Genomic DNA, 20,130 nt, shown 5'->3' on the forward strand with positions numbered 1-20,130 from the left:
CTGTCCAGGCTCACAGGTGACCGACCCCTCATCTGACCCCAAGACCACACCTTACCCATCAGGCGCCCTCTGACCTGGAGGTCCCCCACCCTCTCAGCCTCAGCATCTGCAACAGCAAAATCAACACATCTGACCCTTCTGCTTCACAACACGGATGTTCAGAGTAACAGCTCTAACCGTGAAGAGTTCTGTGACGTGCAGAACCCTCCATGGACGTGACCTTCTTTATTCAATGAGTATCTGCTGGGCCCACGGTAACGGAGCAGCCCCTGCACAAGCGCCGAGAGACACAGAGGCACTGTGAAAATGCCCTGAAAACTGAAAAACACTGTCCAAACGAGGTGTTACAGGAAAGCTGAAAAACTAAGGCTCCAGGCGAACTTCCTGGAATTGTCCAGGATCTCCACAGCAACAAGAACCAGAGAGGGGAAGGGGAGGCCCAGGGGCCAGGCTCCAAGGAGGGGACACACAGACGTGTCCAGACGTGCCCAGACGTGCCCAGACGTGCCCAGACGCACCCAGACGCACCCAGGAGGCGGCGAGGGCCGGGCTGGGCAACTAGGATTCCTTCCTGAGACTGTGGGAAGAAAACGGGAACCCAAGCTCAGACTAATCCAGAAGTGCGTGTTTACAGCCTTATAAACCCTTCCTTGCACAACACAGACCCACCCAGGCTCAGCCAGCTGGTAATTTCTTTTTCTTATCAGAGAGACCTTCTTGAACTGTAAAGAAATTATCTCTTGGAAAAAATTCTGTCTTGGCAAACAACAAAGAGAATTTAGGGTCTGCAAGACGACCAGCATGTACGTGACAAAGGCCACCAGACCGCTGAGACGAGTGAATGCATTTTGCTAGGTCATTTCAATGAAGCTAGAGGAAGCTGTAACAGACTCTTAAAAAGTGTACTTTTAAATAATTGGATAATAAACACAGATTCCAGTTATCTCCACTCTGCACTTATCTACCACTTTAGCAATTATTCAAAAAACACATGACTTAGGTATAAACATAAAATTCCAGGGAAAAAAGGGATTGGGTTTGGGATGACAAAGTCCTGGAAATGCATACCAGTGACGGGTGCACAACATTGTGGATGTACTTAATGCTGCGGCTAAACTGTACCAAAAAGTGATTAAAATGGTAAAACTTTTTTTTTTACCCATTTTTTTAAAAAGCAATTGGGATCATACAGAATGACCCCAAAGTACTTTTATTTGCAGTTTTCTCTTCTATTCTGCCCTGGCTAAGGACTCAGGGTCAAAAGAAACCTCCAGCACCTTCTCCATTTCCCAGCGTTAATTCGGCATTCCTGCTTTGCCACTGAATCACGCACATGTCCCTCACTGTTCGTCCCCGGGCCTGAGCTGCACGAAGCCTCCGTTTCCTCATCTGGGAACTTCGGGGTTTGAAACAAACCATCTCTAAGACTAGTTCTGCCGCCATGATCCTCAGATCACCAGCTCGCAAGAACTAACAGGCAGGTGGGTGTATGTACAACTCAGAGCGAAAACTCAAGTCTTCAGAACACCACACAGCATGTGTCGCCTTCCAGCAGCGAGATGAGGCTCACACTTCAGAAACCACAGCCATCAAAGCACCACTGCCAGGCTCCCTCCCTGCCTCCCCACGTTCTCTCACAGGCTGACCTGAAGCAGGATGAAGAGCAAGCTAACTCCTCCACCCCACCCCCCCAGCGCCTTACCAGGCTGCCCCGGGAACAGACGAGATGGATCCTGGTGGTGTAGTTGGTCCGTCTCCCGTCACTGGTGGTGCAAACGGAGCCGTTCACATACTCCAAAAGGAGGCTGCCGCTGTCCTCCACCGTGGGGCCCGTCTTTGCAACTCCCAAGTTACTGATGGAGACGGCCTCAGAAAACATACCCTGCCAACGAACATGTCCATCAGGCTTTCCTTCTCAAGAGAAACCAACTGACTTCTTCACAGATACTGTGGATTCTCATTTACTCGTGGCAGCTGCGGTCTACAATGTTGCCCCGAACACTCCGTTAGGAAACAATGAACCTCATTCCTCAGGGAAATATGTACCCATATATACGCATATTTCACACAGCTTATGATCTTAAATCCTAAAGACAACTCATGCTGGTAGATTCTACTTTCTCTATTTAACAAAATGGAAAACGAGGTTCAGATGCGCTAAGCGACTTGTCCAAGGCCACCTCGTTAACAACAGGCGCCAAAGATGGGACTCCAACCCTGTCCACCGGGCCTGGAGCCAGGAGCACGGCTCTGCCCCCTCCAGTGCCCATCCTCTGGTCATCTCAGTAAGCGGAGCTGAGTCAAGAATGCAGAGCATCGCCTCTTTCCACCTCAACGGGGAACATCCGTGTCAGGCGGCTCTGCGCAGGTCCACAAATGACTGAAAGCACTGCGAGTACTGATTTGGGGCTACAAATAAACGCCAAAGAGTAGGTGAATTCGTAAATGCAGAACCCATGAAAAATGAGGATTGACTGTATTTTGAGGCATCTGCTACAACAAACAACACACACACACATGCACCCATACACAAAACAGGGAACCTAACTCTTAACCACTCAGGTTCACTCACCAGCTTCCTTTAAAACACCCCAAGCCACCCCGTTACATATGCCAGGAAAAGCACATTCCTGACATGCTACTTTTTTTTTTTTTCCTCCCCAAAACCCCCAGGTACATAGTTGTGTATTTTTAGTTGTGGGTCCTTCTAAGTTGTGGCACTGATGCGTTATTTTTAAAGACACACACATACATCTTTATTTTAGGATTCACCACGTACATCGAGCACAAGCAAACACACCAAGGTTCTGGCATAAGTGCACGCGATGGGATGATGAAACGCAGCTTGGTGCCCAACTGAAAGCCAACTCGTGGCTCTAGCTCACCCACAGCAACTCTCCCAAGCCAGTTCCCCCCCTAATTAGCCAGAAGCAAGAGCTTTCGGAAGCAAAAACTATTCTTTACAGGTGTCTGCTGACCACTCAAAGAAGCTTCTGAATTCAGGCTAGACACACCGCTGGGAGCTTCCTCTGCCCCATCCTGTGACTAAAGGTCATCAGCACCAAGGCATTTTTTTAAGTTTTAAATCAGAACACTGAATCAAGTACGATTTCATCTATTGGGGCAGATGAGCTTACACTGAGGGCTTCTCTGCAGCAGCCAGGCCTACTTCAATCTCGGAGCCCCAAAATAACCCCCTCCACCCACTGAGTCACGTGCTCAGGAAGGAGGAGGAGACGACCGGGGGAGACAGACTCACTTGACGGTTGTCATATCTCATCTGGCAAGCCGACGCGTATCGATCGCAGCCAGGCACCGGCTTCAGGGGCCGACACACGTTTATGTAATATTTCCTCCACGTGCTGCGTTCGCCTGCATTGTCCATGGCATACCAGTTCCCTCCGAGACTGCCTTCCGACTTTGCTAGACTAAAATTTCAAAGCAAAAGGGATGCCTTTCATGCTCACAGATTTCAGTCTGACAGTTCATTTCTAAGCAGAGAAACGTACAATGAAACACACCCTACCAACCAAACTGCAGCAGCCAGCTCACCATGACTCATGACGCCCACGAGTGCACTTAACCTTCACTAAACTCGGTGTTCAGCAGACCTCGAACGGCTCCCCCACCTCTATATTGACAGGCGTCAATGGCTCCCCCACCACGGTAATGACAAGCATCATTTCAGACGATGCAGCTAAAGACTGAACCTTTGCTGTGGCAAAGGCTGGTTGACATCGCAAAGGCCAGCAGACCATTATTTGAATCCATTCTGCTTAAGACTCCCCGTCTCGGTCCTGCACCCCAGAACTAGCATGACTCCCTATCACTGGCTCAGTTACATGCTCACCAGCAAAACCTGAACAACCTCAGCACGAGAGGACCCCCGCCTCACCTGGAGAGATCGTACTGCTCCAGCGTGGACGGGTCGGTCACCACGCACTCCAGCGGTTCCTCGGGGCAGGCGTAACTGGTATACCACCGGAAGTTGTAGGTCGAGTTATCCTCTTCCTGATCACACGGTGTGGTGAGAAATGGGAGGGATGGCAAAGACCAAGGGAAACGATAGGCAAAGCCAGCGTTAGAAGGACGACAGGGGCACTTTTTGTAAATAAAAACGCTATGAAAGGAAGTTGACTTTGTCCACCTCCTTTCGTTTTATTAAAAGGAAGACCGTGCTGTAATAATTCAAGATGGAAATCTAGACGGATATCAATCCCTCTGTTAAGTGGGAATGAGGGATGATTTCTGCTGCTTTTGTGTGTTTTCTACCACAAACCAACAGGGCTGTGGGCTATCACTGAGGTGTATGGCCCCTTGAATAGTCAGCTCAGAAGATGAATACCGCCTGTGGACCCTGGCCAATCAGAAAGGAGTACTTCAAATCACAGGAGATGCTGATGTGGCTGGGGAACCACACTAATCAAAGATCTGCTTCTAAATCAAGGGCCCACGATGGCTCCTGGATAAGCCTTGGGGAGCCAGAGGACCTGACCAACGGTGCACCCCCAGCCAACACCCAGTGGTTAGAACCTTGTCTCACTTAGCAAAGCCATGAGCCGAGCCATAACCCCTTTTTCTTTTCCCTGCCTTTACGAAGCTGATGTTCCCTCCCTCTTTGCCCTGGTCAGTGCAAGGCGCACACGTGTGCACATGGCCATTCCCACCTGATACTCAGGGACGCCGATTCCTGCATCTCGGTCACACAGAAAGGTGATCAGTGTAGCTCTTGGTGTGTGCTTTTCATTGTTATAAGGCGTCCCATCCCTGTAGTTCAACTGGATCATTCCATCGTAATAGGAAAGCTTAGCGTTACTCAGTCCCAAGTTCCAAGACTTCTTATCACTGGAATAAACAAACAAATGTCTCTCAGAAAAGATGCCAAGACCAGACGCGCTGCAATGCTGTGACATTCAGGGACGGGCCAAGGAGGGGTGGGGGAGGGACAATGACCAGGACCCAGGGCTGCAGATCACCTTGCTCCTGAGTTAGGATTCCCAACTGCAGTGGGGGTAAGGGAACAGCCCTACTCCACACCGGTCCCAAATCCATTCTCAGAACAGTGGGTTTAAGGTGCAACTGACTTCCTTTGAACTAACACTGCACCGAACAGAGAAACATTTACACAAATAGCTAACAACTCAGAAGTGCAAAGGACGCAGACGTAGGGCATTAGGTAAATCCACTCTTCTTTTCCAAGGGCGTGGCCTGCTCCTTCTCTGGGAATTAACCTCCCAGCATCCTCCGGTTTTTAAGCCAGGTCTCTTGGCGTTTAAATGCTCCTTGCAAAACAATGATGTTAAAAGGGAACACGCTTATTCCTGAATGAAGTATCTGTCAGCACAAGATACAAAGGACAAACCCACAACTGAAAACCGTGACTTGCCTTTTGGCCACCTGGCATGCTCCCGCGGTCGGCTGACAGGAGGCCGTGGACACCGCACCACAAACATTTATGTAAAAGTCGTACTTCTCTGTTTCGACTTTGTAGTCGCCGTTTTTCTTTGTGAGAGGTGACAAATCAAAAGAAAACCCTAAGGAAGAGTGGAAACAGTCCAAGGATGGAAGGTCAGTCAGACCACAAGGAAAAGGGGGTGACACCAGTGAAGATTCTTCCAGAAAGTGCCCAAAGGCAGGGAGACACAAAAAGGCAGAAAAGACGCCTTTCCCGTTGGCCCCAGAACCACAATTACTCACGCTTCCCTCAGAGACAGACTCACCACCACCATTCCCATTTTACTGCGTTTACTTAAAAACCCATTCAAAGCCCATAATCGCTGGCTGGATAAACAACCAGCGAGTTCCAAGCAGGATGACCACAATACAATGACTTCTTGAAAAGTCTCTCTCGGGTGGGTTTCTTGGCCAGAAACTCAGGCAAAAAGCCTTTTTTCCCAACATGATTTACTTTCTTGTGACCCTCAGGTTTTTGCATCCAGCAGACCTACCCCAACCATAAATTGAAGACAGGCTGTTCATTATCTCAACTAAGCCCCAAACATCAGATTTTCAGAATTTTGGTCAAACAGTATCAATATAATTCTAAAGCAGGTTCTCTCTAAAAGACTCATAAAAAATATTGAAGAAGAAAACCAAAAACCTAAGCAGTTCCAGGGGACACAAAACCAGCAATTTGCTGCTGGGACACACACCTGCCTGGGAGTCAAAGACGGTGCAGTTGTCTCCCTCCGTCTTAGACAGCACGCACGCAGCAGCTGTGTGCCACTCAAACTCATAGAGGCAGCCATTCTCGGCAGAAGATCTCAGCACCGGAGCACTTTCCAGATCACCTGTCAAGGGGGAAGAAAGAGTTATCGCTAATCGTTCCTGGAAATCTTCCCTTATTCTAAAAATAGTCCTACAAATACTGCGTGATTCCACTTATTCGAGGTTCCTGCAGTGGTCAGACTCAGAGGCAGAAAGAAGGGTGGTTCCAGGGGCTGGGGGAGAGAAGGGGGAGTGTGCCGTGGGCACAGCGTTTCAATCCGGGATGATGAAAAAGTCCTGGAGACAGATGGTGGTGACGGTTGCACAACAATATAAATGTACTTAATGCCACCGAGCTGTACACTGAAAAAGAGTTAAAATGGTGAATTTCATGTTCTACGTATCTTACTACAGTTTCTTAAAAGTGGTAAATTTTATATTCTATTTTACCACAATTAAAAAAAAAAAAGAGTCCTGGGGCTGGCCCGGTGGCACAGTGGTTAAGTTCACATGTTCTGCTTCGGCGGCCCAGGATTCGCCAGTTCAGATCCTGGGTGCGGACCTACACACCGCTCATCAAGCCATGCTGTGGCAGGCGTCCCACATATAAAGTAGAGGAAGACGGGCACGGATGTTGGTTCAGGGCCAGTCTTCCTCAGCAAAAAGAGGAAGACTGGCAGCGGATGTTATCTCAGGGCTAATCTTCCTCAAAAAAAAAAAAAGTAATAGTCCTAACCCTTGACCTTATCCCCTAGCTGGGAATTTATCCAAAGGAAATATTTCAGCAGAAGGTGGAGAGAGTATAGGTAACAGCACAATTACCGACTGGAAACATGCAATCAATCCAACAATGGGGGAAATGTTTTAAAATAGTAAAACCAAGCCATTATCAACCAGGAAGTCCCTAAAATTTATAAATATGACTGAAATGTCGACAAGTATTTACAAAATATGTTTTGAGGAACATAAAATACGTGAACTCAAATAGATGTTGACCCTGTGAAAACAATGTAAACCTATAAATAAGGGTCAGTGAAGAGGAGCATTGTGTTCAATGGTGAGATCAAGGACAACATTTTTAAACCCTTTATGACTTTCCCCCTTCGGAGGAAATTCAGCAGCCCACACAATCACTCGCTATCAGTCCCGAGGAAGAGGAAGCCCGTGGAGCCCTGTAACTCATCTGGAAAATTATATGACTCCCTTGGACACCATGTGGTTTCTCCATTTCTGGTTTGATTTTGGGTGGGGGACCGGGGACCAAATCCAACTGACCACCACTAAAAACATCTGGAACCTGAAATGCTTGGCACCACCCCCTTCTACTTCATCATCTTGGCAGTGGCCGTGAGAAACAGAGAAAATGATGACCCCTGGCAAAAGCCACGAACACATTTCATCTTTTTCCTTTTTTAAAAATTTTTACCTGGCTTGCACACAAGTGTTATGTTTGTTTTTATTTTCTCGTCAGGACCACAATCATCACCATCTGAGTAAGAGAGCTGAATATTTCCTTTCTCTTTTGTGGGAGAAGAAATGAATTTGCCCAGATTTTTACTTCCATTCTTATCTGGAAGAGAGAAAGAAAGGGGAAAAACAGAAGAAACGTGACTAAAAATAATAATGATGCAGGCAAAGAGGTACAAAGATCAGCTGAAACCCGGCAGGTGCACCGTGGCCCCTTCTACGGCCTGCCCAGCCTGCCCTGGATTGGTCAATGGGTTTTCCTTGAGTGACACGTTTGACCAGGTGGTGGCAGCTATACGGAGGACCCCCAGGTCACCTCCAGGCTTGGTAGGAAAGTGCAAGAACAATAAACAACGTCCTCCATGGGCACGAGAGGCAGAAAGATAAGCACATCCGTCACGCCATCCCATAAGGTAATACTGCTCCCCCATTTGGGGGGCCTCAGCTCCCTGAGATGTAAGGTCTTTTGAAAGCACAGCCGGGGGCCAGAGTTTGTCCCGTGACCAAAGCAGAAACTAACTAAACCTAGCCAACAAGTCAAGCAGGTGACCACTTAAGTCTTGGTTCAGTGGCTTTTTACTATAAAATCCTGGAATTTTGTCCCAAGTCCTTCTTCAATAAAGCCAAGGACATGCGTGGACACAGCACCCATTCTGAAGGCTGAGAACATTCCTAATATCCAACCTGGGTTCACAAGACCTGACCTAATGTTTGTCACAGATTCTAACGACTCTCACAGCCTGTGTTTCTGAGGCGAATCTTAAGCGACAACCAACAACCAACATGCTAAATATCGCTATCAACCTGAGGAGTCTGCAGGACAGCCACCGGACCAGCGCAGTCACCACAAAAGGAAACTGAGACGTACAAACCCCGTGCAACGCAGGCTACAGGACGAGAGTCCACGCCCTAAGCCATAACTTCTGGACAATTCCAGGCAGTAAACTTTAAAAAAAAAAAATCAGAATCCGTTTTATACAAGTACTGGCAATGTTATTCCTCAAGTTACAAAGTAAAAGAGTAATCGAGGATTTTCCAGCACGGCTCCTTCTGTTCCCAGTCACAGCGTTAGCCGGTGTCAGAGGCTCTGGCCACTGCAGGAGACCGGAGGTCCTACAGTGTCCAGAGAGCACCACGCAGTTCCCTGCCTTTGCATCCTCAGATTTCTTTCTTGAACATCCGTTCTGTGCTGAACCCAGAGAGAGGCTTAGATGAACCACAGGAAGATTTTCTCATTCCCTCCCAAGTGGGCACGGCATAAGGTCCGCATGCCTTCAGGAAGACGCCCCCCCCCCCCCCCCTCGCCACCCCCGGACGCTCAGACTCACCCACGGAGCACACAGCCGCGTCCTGGGGACAGCCTCTGGCCTTGCCTTCCTGGAGCACTCTGTGGCAGACATTAAGGAAGAAATGCCTCTTTTGGGTTTCCCTCTGGCTGCCGTCCACGGCTTCCCAATTCTGTTCCGGTTCTGTAACAAAAAAAAAAAAAAAAAAAAAAGCTTCTTTTAGCCAAAAGGCAGTGATTATTTCTCCGTGAGTCACACCATAAACGGTGATTAAGCCGAAGGTGTAAAAGCCCAAAGGTCACACTCATAAGCATGCGGCCACTGGACCTCAGGCACTCACGTTTCTGGACCCAGGCAGGCTGCAGGCACAGAAGCCCAGCGACATTCTGAGGCTTCGCATTTATGTGACTTCCAGCACGTCCTCAGAAGAGCAGGCTTAATGGAGGGGGTGCAGAAAATTAAACAGCAGCATTCTCCCAAGCCCCAAGGCACACACTCAGAAACCGAACGGCAAATCAGGAGGTCAGCCCGGCAGAACATCACACCATCGGGAATGCACCCTCCTCAGACCACGGAGAAGGCGTGTGCAGTGAAGGGAATCCTACCACCCTCCCAGCCAAGCAGACCGAGTGTGGGGCACGCTGCTCGCTGCCACAGGACCCTAGGTTGTATGGTGTACATAGTGATGCTTAAAAAAAAACCGCCGAATAAAAGGATCTAATACCACCACTTGGTTTACTGTAGGAAAACTGGGGCCTGAGAAGGGAGGCACTTGGCTCAGGTAAACGCAGTGCCGCGGCAACCCCAGTCCTCAAACCAGCCTCTGCTCAGAGATGAGAGCTCTCTGCGCTCTGCGGAAACACAGCCACCGGAACTGAACCATGGGTCATTCCCAACAGCCCCAAGGGGCCAGACGACCGAAGCACAAACTGCCTTCCAAGGCCATTCACTCATCCGGGATTTATAACGGAGGGCCCGGGTTCAGAGGAAAGCGCTCAACGCTCCAGAGAGGAATTCCTCTTCCTAATACTGTATTTTCCCAACCAGACGGGACTCAGAACACAGGCACAACCGTTCCTAGGGCTGCGGTAATTCTGTGACTTCAGGGAAGTCATTCTCCCCGCCTTAGGCATTATCTCCACTGATGGATACAATGCGCTTCTATATATACTTAATTCCAGGACTGCTAAAAGGGTGAAACTAGAAACTTCCCTACTAGGTTGGGTTATCCCTGCTGGAAGCCCCATTCTCATTATTCAGTCTTCTCTGCCCCCCGCTGAGTTCTGAGGCCCACGGGGCAGAGGTGGGCTCCCTCGGGTTTGCGCCAGTATCCTCAGCACCTAGCCAGGCTCCTCCACATAACAAAGGCTCAACCAGCACTTATTGGTAAGGAACACATTCCCCTGGGCAGGTCCTCACCGTGAGCCAGACCTCAGCGACAGCCCCACCTCACACCGACACTGCGACGCACGTCCCAAGGGCTCCCACTTCCATCCTCCCCTCTCAGCCTCACAAAAGAATCGGAGGCTGAACAGGGAATGCCGATCTCATTTTAGAGATGGGAGAAGAGGCCGTGAGACAAAAGGAGAAAGCAGGGGATCAAATGCACGCACTGAGCCCACCAACCTCCACAGCAAGTATTCAATCCTCTGGGCCTGGCAGCCCACGGCTTAAGCAGGAACACTGCCTACTTGAACACTATTGTAAGAGTTTAAATATTTTTTATTGAGATATAAGTGACACATACATTGTATGAGTTTTATGTGTACTATAATGATTTGACATATGGCTACACTACAAAATGATTACCAGAATTAGTTTAGTAAACATCCGTCGCCACACAGTGACAAATTTGTGTGTGAGACGAGAACTTTTAAGACCTACTCTCTTGGCAGCAAGAGTTTAAATTTTAAAAAAAGTTTCTAATCACAAAGCACAGGCCTGGCACTTGGCAGTTTTTACTAAATTATGATAAGATTAGCCATGTATCCCAAACAGAAAACGGTAATGCCAACCTGAAAGTCAGATATTTTGCCTCCTAATTCAGTGTCATTTCTAATAATTCATGTTGACACATGAGAAGGGGGGAAAAGGCTGCCATACAATCAGTTGACAATTAAAAAAAAAATCGCAACAGCATCTCCAAACGCATTCACCGGGAAAGAGGCAAGAGAACGTCCCGCTGACTGAGACCCACCTGAGTGCCGGGCCAGAGCGGACAGGTCGTACCGCTTCTCCCCGTCACTGACGCTGCAGAGGAGGTCTTCCTTCTCTTTCACACAGGCATACTCCGTGTCCCACGTGAAGAAGTAGGTGCAATCGACCTCGCCCGTGAACACAGGAGCTCCTTTCCCATCGTTACCTGTGCAATTCGAAAAGGAAAATAACACTCCCTTGTGTGAGCGAAACCCAGGAATGTCAAAGGAGCAAGAGAAGAAATAGCAAATAGGACACCCATGCTAACTGTGCAAACTCAAGTCCCAAACCCCAGAGATCAGAGGGGTCAGAGGTTACAGCGGCTGCTGTTGAGTTTCAGGCAATCGTAAACCCCTTGATGGCAGGCCTGCGTCCCTTTCATCCTAGGAGGACAGTCTCCATAAGCCATAGGGCTGTTTACAACAGGTTCCAGGGGACACGAAAGGAGTGCTAACGAGGAATGTGTGAGTCACCAGGCAGGGCTCTGCTGCTCACGGGCTGTGGTCAGCCTCCAACAGGCTCAAGAACATTCTCTGGGTCAGACCAGGGATTCAGCAAAAGGAGGGCAAAGACCAGAGCTCCAGGTCCAGGAGTGCCGTCGGCTTGATGCTGTCACTGTGCGCAACATCAGACCCTGAGACTCCGCCCTGCTCCACTGGACGCCGGCTGAGGTCTAGACAACCTCACAAAGTTAGAGGCCTATGTCTAGAAAGTGCCAGCCTCCTTGCTCCTCGGGACTTCATCGGTGCGTGTCTCTAACACCCTACTCAAACCAAGTCTCCTCGCCCACTGCCTCACGGGAGCCCCACAGGTTTCCCGATTGTGAGCGCTGACAGTTCAGCTCTAGTCTGGGAGCCAGCTCCTCATGGGCCACTTCCCCAGTCCATGTAGCCTCAGATTCAGCAAACTGTTGATTTTTCCCTTACTAGAAATACTATCCCCTTGCCGTTCCAAGCTGGTGGACCGCTGGCACAAAGCTCTGTTTTCCACCCCGTGATGGTTTAATAATTCTCCTCTGGACTTCCTACACGATCTGCCTTTCTTGATGTTTGATGCCCTGGAGTGCGCAATGTTCTCAAGCAAACGGAAATAATATTTTGTACCAAGGGCAAATGATGTTTCAATTGCAATTTCTATTAAATTGTTAATATTATAAACATTATAATTATAATACGAGCAACAGCGGCTAGTCTATGCTGAGCACAGTCTGAGCCCGGCACTATACAAGCATCTTAAGTGCCACACGGGGGCTGGCTGCAGAAAACAGGCTCTGGGTTAAGGACTTGATATACGAGGGTGTGTTGAATCCTAACAACCCTACGGCACAGGCACAATTTTAGCCCCATTTTGCAGGTGTAGGGGGACCAAATACATCGCCTACGGTTCCATAGCTAGAAAGCAGAGGAGCCAAGAATCAAACTCAGACAGTCTGGCCCCAGAGCCAGGCTCAAAACCACAAGGCAATACTTCTCTACACTACTGTGGGTTTTTCCTTCTTTCTTTTTCGTTTTTTTTTTTTAAGTACGTTCTTTAAGCCGTTCTCTTCAGGAAGCAGTGCCCCCAAATGCCTACCCCCTCTAGCTGGGACCCCTGCGTCCTCCCCATGGACTCCTGGCTGAGCAGCGACACTCACTTGCCTCTTCTCACTCCACCCACATGATTTACATGAAGTTTACTCCTACTGGATTCCTACTTGAGTATTTGGAAAAAGTGTCTTTTTCCACGAACTTGTAAGATCCGTGTTTCCGCAAACTTGAAGCATTCACTGCATTTTCTTTTACCAGATAAGCTTACAAAAGATTAAATAATACTATGAATGGTTTCTAGCACCCATCACTACTTCGGAGCTGGTTTGCATCTGAAACTTACAAATGACCTGCAGGGAGAGTCCGTTTTAAATAACCATTGGCATGCATCTTACCTGTATTCTTATTTAATTCCTCAAAGAATTGCAGGAGCTCAGTAAGCTATGGCCCCCCTAGCAAACCACATTTGTTTATTTGTTTTTAGGCACAATGGGCTCTGCCTTCCGGACTACTATGCCTGGGGCCTCTTAGAGTTTCCATCCATCAGAATGATTAGTGGGAGCCTTCCGCAACCTCCCCATTAATCACACAAGCCTGAAAGCTCCGTCCTGGCTCCCCAGCCTCCACGGTTCACTCCCCAGCACGCCCCTTTACGGGGCCTCACGGTATTTGGATCCCATGACCAGCTGAAGGGCAAGTGGAGTTTTCCACTGGAACTAAGGAGCTCTCTGCCTAAGTAGCAGGCAGCAGCACCGGGGCTCCTCTACTGCTCCGCGGCAAAGATAAGGCTACAGACTCACCAAACTGGTTTAATCTTCCCTCTCTTCCCTGCCTTTGAGGGGTGGGCCGTACCACTTCGTCCTGGCTCATTAACAAAAAACTGCAGTTCCCATTCTGCAGCATCCTTGGAGCCCAAGTCTACAAGTGGCAGCAACACAAGATGGAAAGTGCAAAAGCTCCCCAAATGACCACTTGGGGCAGAGCCCCCACCTCCAGCCCCTTTAGTGACCTACACTGAACTAAAGGAAATCAAACTTTAACGTAACGAGCCACTTAAATTTGAGGATAGTTTTGTATTAGCCTATCCTGATATATTACTCTTCCCCCAAAATGATCCTTATTTGACAGGATCACCATTAATAAGGTATCACATTACTGCAAACTAGATGTAAATTATTGAAACAAGTGGTAAAAAAAAGTATTATAGCTAAAAGAATAAATTTATGCATCTTAGTGTCTTGAAAATGCATGAATTCTAGATTCATAAGCATAAATAATTCCTGGAGATCCAAGTTAAACTATAAACCACATTTCATTATAGTACACAGCCAATTAACACCCATTCACATGCAAAAATACATTATTACATTTATCCAATAAACACAGTCCACCAAGGGGTTTTTCTCTAAAGACTCTAAATTTAAACTCGAACAAAGTAATAATGAAACAATTTTATAGTACATACAGGATATAGGGTCTAGGACATACAGGTTGCTCTGAATCACAGAGCTGGAAGGAGTCTTAAATATTTTATAACCCAATTCCAGCCCTAGAGCAGGCTCAAAATCTCCCACAAAACATCTAACACCTCTCTGTCTGGTCTCCTCGTCACAATCATGGTGAAATCTGCCTAGTAAGCCAATGAGTTTTCGGTATGAGGGCATGCTTGTTAATTTTGTTAGGTCTGATAACGACTCTGAGGTCATGTGAAGGAATGCCCTCTCTCAGAGTTGGGATGGAGCATTATGATCCATCAGTGACATGTGGTTTATACGGAATGACTTTGGCAAAACACTGATGACTGTTAAACGTTGAGTGGCAGGCATACGAATTTTCATTATAATATTCTTTCTACTTACATGCTCGAAAAATTTTTATAATAAACAGTAAAAGAGGAAAAACAACAGCCTGTAGTATTCTTCAAGCCTCAGCTCACTTGGGCTTCAGCTTTCCGCCACAGCTCTCGGATGCCCACACCTCTTCCCCAAGTCCCTGACTACACGCCCTTCTCCACCTCCTCCTCGTCTGCTGGGATCTTTCTGGATCATTATTCTATCTTCCCAGCGAGCCCAAATGAGATCAGTGCGCTCTCAAAGATCTCGGCCAAGTCATTTATAAAAAGCCCAGAGCAGAACAGGGCCAAAGAGGTAATGACAAGGTCACCGGGAGACTTGGCCGACAGAAGTCGCCGGACAGCAGAGCAGCCCAGCCAGCAGGGGAGCCCAGGAGACCCAGCTGGGGACGGGGCGGGCAGTCCCACGTGCCTGGAGGTCTGGGGACGTGGAAGAAGAAGGAGGCTGCATTTCCCAGGGACAGAGAGTCTAATTGAGAGAAAGTCTCCTAAAAGCTTGGAAGAGATGAGCCTGATGGGAAGAAAGATGCAGAATCTGGGGCAGGCAGTGAGGCATTCGAGCCCGATGGGAGATGCATCCAGAGGCCACACCCGAATCAGATTCATGTCACCCCCCAGCTTTGAGTCCTTGGGACTTCACACTAATTTCTAGATAAAGTCCAACTCCTCTGCAGGACATACAAAGTCTTCGTGATACTGCTCCACTCTCCTTTCTAGGGTCACCTTTAGCCACGTTCTGAATACGCAGCTCTGACCTGCTCATAGCTACCCAAATTCCTGCCTTTGCATAAGCTGCTCCCTCTGCCACACAGAGCAGTCCCCACAGCCACCCTACTTCTGCGCCTGGCTTCCTCCTATCACCCCGCAGGGTTCACTCAAACACCATCTCCTTCTTTCTGAAGTGCCTTGATCCTCATGGCTACCCAGACCCCAGACCACTGACCTGGGTGCCTCCCTCCTGATGAAGTACCGGCCGACAGTACGGACCGGCAGCTCTCATCTCATCCAGCCGGCACTACCCAGCTCTACCATCATCATTTTCCTTTTTTCTCTCTCTCTCTGCTTCCAGCTTTGAGAGCTCTCAGTCATCATAGCATGCTGAGGCCTCGCAGGGTCTGAGTGAATAGGTACTAATAAAACGTGTGTTGGAAGAATCAACTGAAAACATGAAAGTTATCAAACGGGCCAGCAAACAGATTCCAGTGTAAGTCTAGAGCGGGTGGAGGAGTGTGGAGGGCAGATGGGCAACCACGGAGCCCGTGGACAATGGAGAGCGAGGGCAGGACAAGAGGAGTAAGGTGGGTGTGTTGATTGAAAGGCTTGCAACTGCTTGACCCCAGGCTCCTTCTCTGCTTGCTCTCTAGGCAGCTTATAGAGCTCGGTACTGATCACAAGCCCTCCTGACCTCTTTCAGTGGCACAGACACGAGCTTCTGGAGCCCGGTTCACATCATGCGCAGCTGCCTCTCTCCCAGACCCCGCGGTGAACCACGTAGGAACCTGCCCCATAACCGACTGGTCAAAAGCTCTGCCATAGAAACACACAAAACAAACAGAAGGAAGGGCCAGGAGGACCCTCAGGGGTGGGGCAGCTGTGTGTGCTTGTGCTGGCTGCACACAGATGGGGCTGGAACCAGCCGGCTCCAGGACCAGAGCTCTGTGCTGAGGCTTGGCTGGCCTGTGCAGCACCTGGGGTCACAGCTTGGGGGTCAATTGACAGGACAGCTCTCTGTTGATGATGAGATCTCATCGCCTCTCTACAGACGCAAACCGTGTCTAGGATCGTCAAGATACGAATAGCAGCACGGCTTTTTGAAATGCCAGTGCCATCACGACTTCAAGGAAGCTTCTCCTAATCCCTCAGAAAACCCAATCGTTCCACTTAAACTCGCCCTGTGACCTCTTGCGATCCCAAAATCCAGCCTCTCCTGCAGAACGACCATTTGCAAAAAGGGTCATCTTGAAATTTACTTCAGGAAAGAAGAGCTGTTGAGTGACCCATCCGAAACTGGCGAGCGAACCCACCTTGCTGGATCTGTACACGCTCCGGTGTGAGCCAGAACTCAAGACAGAAACCCTTTCCCAGCAAGCCCTGGGCTGGGCCCTTCCCAAAACAAACACAGGGAGCAGAAGAAAATGGAAACAGGATGCGTGTGTCGTTGGCGGGGGCCGGGGGGAGGGTACTCCTACTCGCTTAACAGAAAAACCTAGTCTGGGGACTGGAAGTGGTCACGTCTGAAGGAGGACGTCTGATTGCTCCATTCAGCACACGCGCCCATTGATGCGAAGAGCGTGGATTGAACCCCAGGGAACACTCACCTGCAGTTTTATTGCACTCAAAGTTTATGACGCTCATCCGCTGAAAGCCGGAGCTGCATTCATCGCCTCCGAAGTAGATCAAGGTGAGGTCTCCGTCAGAGTATCTAGATTTTTTTTTTTGTAACATACATAGACAGGTTTGGTAGAACTAAGAAAGAAACCTGAATTTTTAAATTTTTCTATATTAAACCTTTTGTATACCATCAACAAATCAGGACTGACATAAAACAGCAAGCTCTCGCGCCAGCTGGGGAAAGTGTCTAAAGGAAATGAGTTCCAAATGGACGGGCTTGTCGTCCTCTTACTTTAAAGTAATAACTGGCTGAAAGCAAGCACTGAAGGCTTTGCTGTGAGCAACTGCCATACACACAATTTTACCCAAGCAATCCTGGACAATACTTATTTTCAGAGAACTACATTTTCATAACACTTTTGTGAAGGTTACTACCAAGCTAGAGGTCACAAGAATTGCACTGAATGCGTTTTTTTAGCCGCTTGGAACTTTTATGTAATTCTGATGGCGTTTCAGATTCTCAAACCGCCAGAGAAAAATCAAAACTCCTCAGAAACATTAATTTTAAAAGACAAAAGCCATATCCACTGTAAACTAATTAACTTTCCCATAGTACAGTTCCTGACAAAACAATAGAGTATAAAGTGAGCCGCTTTAACAGAAGCACTCTTATCGTAAAGCCACGGAAAACATCCAGCTGTTTAGTGATAAATGGCAACTTGCCTAAGTCAAATAATAAGGAATGCTGACTTAGTGACTTTCCTGTGCTGTGTGGAAAACGGAAGGAGGAGGACGACGAGAGGAGTCAGTTAGGTTTCCCAAGAATATATAACAATGCACTCGAAAATTACACGAAGGCTGTTTACACACCGGAGGTTCTGATTCTGGTATCTTCCCGCCACTTTGACTTGAGTGGTATCTGATTTTTTCTCCTGGCAAACTGCAGCTCCTTTCTTCTTACAGAACTGGGATTCAGGTTCTCCACAGATACTCAAATGAAAATCATATTCCTTTCCATCTGAAGTGTATGAAGCTAAAGAAAGGAGAGTAAATAAGAAGAGGCTTTGTTACGTCCACAGGTGTTACAAAGCTACAGCACTGTGTTAGTGGAAGCTCAGTCCGTATTTCTGAAACACCCACCCCAGTGGAAGGGGTTAACTCGGTCCCTCTGCTAGCATTCCCGCCCCCACTGCCTTATTTCTAAGGCACCCCCTCCCTCACCTCCGTTCTGGCTGAGCGGCTGGAGGTCAATGGCGATGTCATGCTGCTCGCTGCTCAGAGAGCACGTTTTGCTTTCCAGATAGTCTCTGTGGCAGGCATACTCAGTGATCCACTCGATTTCATAGCGGCAGTTGGATTTAGCTGTGAGCTTGGGAATGGTGCCCTAAGAGGAACGGTGTGAAAGGAGCAACATTAACTTTCTGAAATGCAGCTTAAACGTAGATTTTCCATGCTTCTGAAAAGCTCAAAGATATTTTGTCGGGTTTCTACATTTTTCTGTTCCTATTTTTGAAGCGTAATTGCCCCTAACATATTCCAATGACTTGACCTACCACAACTCCATTCACTTGCAACCTTTCCAGTCACCGTCAGAGTCACATTCAAGCTTCAGCCAGTGAGCCTGCCCCGAACTCAACATCATCTGACAACCATGACCTTGGCGAGCAGTCGTGATGCGCATGTGGTCCGTCCCTCCTTTCATTCAGAGATGCTGCTGAGCCTGGGCCAGAGGAACCCCCAAAGCTGAGTGGAAATCACCATGCGTGTGTGCATCTGGGGAGACGGTCTCCAACCCCTCTCCTAAGATCGTCAAAGGGGTCGGGGTCTCGGGCACCCCCTCAGCTGGACTCAAATCTGCTCCTGCCGCTAGGTGAAGCTGAGGCACCACCCACCACAAACCTGGATTCCCCCACTTTGCCACCAGAGAACTGCTTTGACAAAGGTGAGCTCCCACACTACTCTCTGACACAAACTAGGAAGGATGCTGAAGTGACTGTTCACTGGAGGGCAAGATCATCTTTTTAATCGTCCCTGGGAGAAACACCTTCCCAGTCTTAGTATCAGGAATGGCTGTGCGGCTTCTAGATCACCACTCCACAACGGCTTTCTGAGCGCCTGCGACGTGCCAGGCACAGTACTAAGGGCCGGGCGTAAAAACAGGTCACACGATCAGGAAGCTGCAGAGTTACAAGCGGAGCCCCATCGGTCTGACTCAAAACTGATGCTTTAACCACTTGGCTCAGGGAAGTCTGATGTATAGTGACGTGGTGACAAGCACTCAGTGAGAAGTCAGACACAAAGGGCCACACGGTGTACGATTCACGTTTATGAGATGTCCAGGAAAGGCAAGTCCACAGAGACAGAAACTAGACTAGTGGTGGCCATGGCTGGGGGTAGAAACGGGAGTGACTACAACTGGGCACAAAGTTTCCTGGGTGGGGGGCAGGGGGAGGGGTTGGAAATGTCCCAACATTTAGATTGTGGCAATGGTTGCATGATTCTGTTACTATACTAATAACCATCAAATTGTACTTAAAACAGGTGAACTTTATAGTACGTAAGTTCAATAAAGCTTTTTTAAAAAAGTCTATATGACAAGGTGAATGTTTACTAAAAATCTCAGCTCCTAAAAGCATTCAGTGAGCCAGCGTGAACACTTACATAAACCTTCGAGTATGAAGGTATCGCGCGTAACCCAAGACCTGCCCAGCGACAGCTGAGCTGGAAAGGTACCTCCAGCTCTGCCAATAACAAATCAGCCTCCTCTTCTAACACCACTCAACGCCCTGCATCCCACGGAGAAGAAAGGAGGAAAACCCCTGCTCCTCTTCACTGTGATAATATAAAATGGATCTCACTGAATGTAGAACAAACAAGAAAGAAAAACACTGAGACCACAGCCGGCTCAGAACGTCTCATCAGGTTTCAAAGATTCGAGTCCCATCTGTAGGTACCAATGGAAAGTACACATAAATATTCCTCGACATCATGCTCCGAACGAATGTCGACTACTGGTCAGACAGTCCGGTCTTCATTAAGCTGCCACCACGTGGCCCTGAAGTCTGGGAACCTAAGACGGAAAGCAGGCCTGGCCTGCAGTTTTCACTCTACATCCCCCACACAGAAACCAGGCCGGCTGCCAGCCCGGAGCCAGAGGAAATTCCACGTTTGTTTGTGGGGAGGGGGAGGATGGTTCCCCTGGCAAAAGAATTCCGCTCCTCCCACTTCATTCTATTAAGAGAAGGCAGAAGTAAATTAGAGGAAA

General features: G+C 48.5%; 1 protein-coding gene across 2 annotated transcripts in view; it reads right to left on the minus strand.

Moving 5' to 3' along the window:
- IGF2R (insulin like growth factor 2 receptor) overlaps window positions 1–20,130 on the minus strand; it is a 115,813-nt gene that overhangs the window by 52,626 nt on the left and 43,057 nt on the right. For both annotated transcript variants that reach the window (XM_023632974.2, XM_005608119.4), the window contains exons 8-19: window positions 18,087–18,249; window positions 17,736–17,898; window positions 16,853–16,956; window positions 11,158–11,322; window positions 9,003–9,143; window positions 7,634–7,777; window positions 6,153–6,290; window positions 5,387–5,534; window positions 4,668–4,845; window positions 3,896–4,011; window positions 3,260–3,428; window positions 1,703–1,882 (exon numbers count right to left, since the gene is read on the minus strand). In XM_023632974.2, the coding sequence (XP_023488742.1) occupies window positions 1,703–1,882; window positions 3,260–3,428; window positions 3,896–4,011; window positions 4,668–4,845; window positions 5,387–5,534; window positions 6,153–6,290; window positions 7,634–7,777; window positions 9,003–9,143; window positions 11,158–11,322; window positions 16,853–16,956; window positions 17,736–17,898; window positions 18,087–18,249 (1,809 nt within the window). The remainder of the gene's footprint in view (window positions 1–1,702; window positions 1,883–3,259; window positions 3,429–3,895; window positions 4,012–4,667; window positions 4,846–5,386; window positions 5,535–6,152; window positions 6,291–7,633; window positions 7,778–9,002; window positions 9,144–11,157; window positions 11,323–16,852; window positions 16,957–17,735; window positions 17,899–18,086; window positions 18,250–20,130) is intronic.

This window comes from Equus caballus, chromosome 31 (assembly GCF_041296265.1).
Source record: "Equus caballus isolate H_3958 breed thoroughbred chromosome 31, TB-T2T, whole genome shotgun sequence".
Classification (NCBI taxonomy): Eukaryota; Metazoa; Chordata; class Mammalia; order Perissodactyla; family Equidae; genus Equus; species Equus caballus.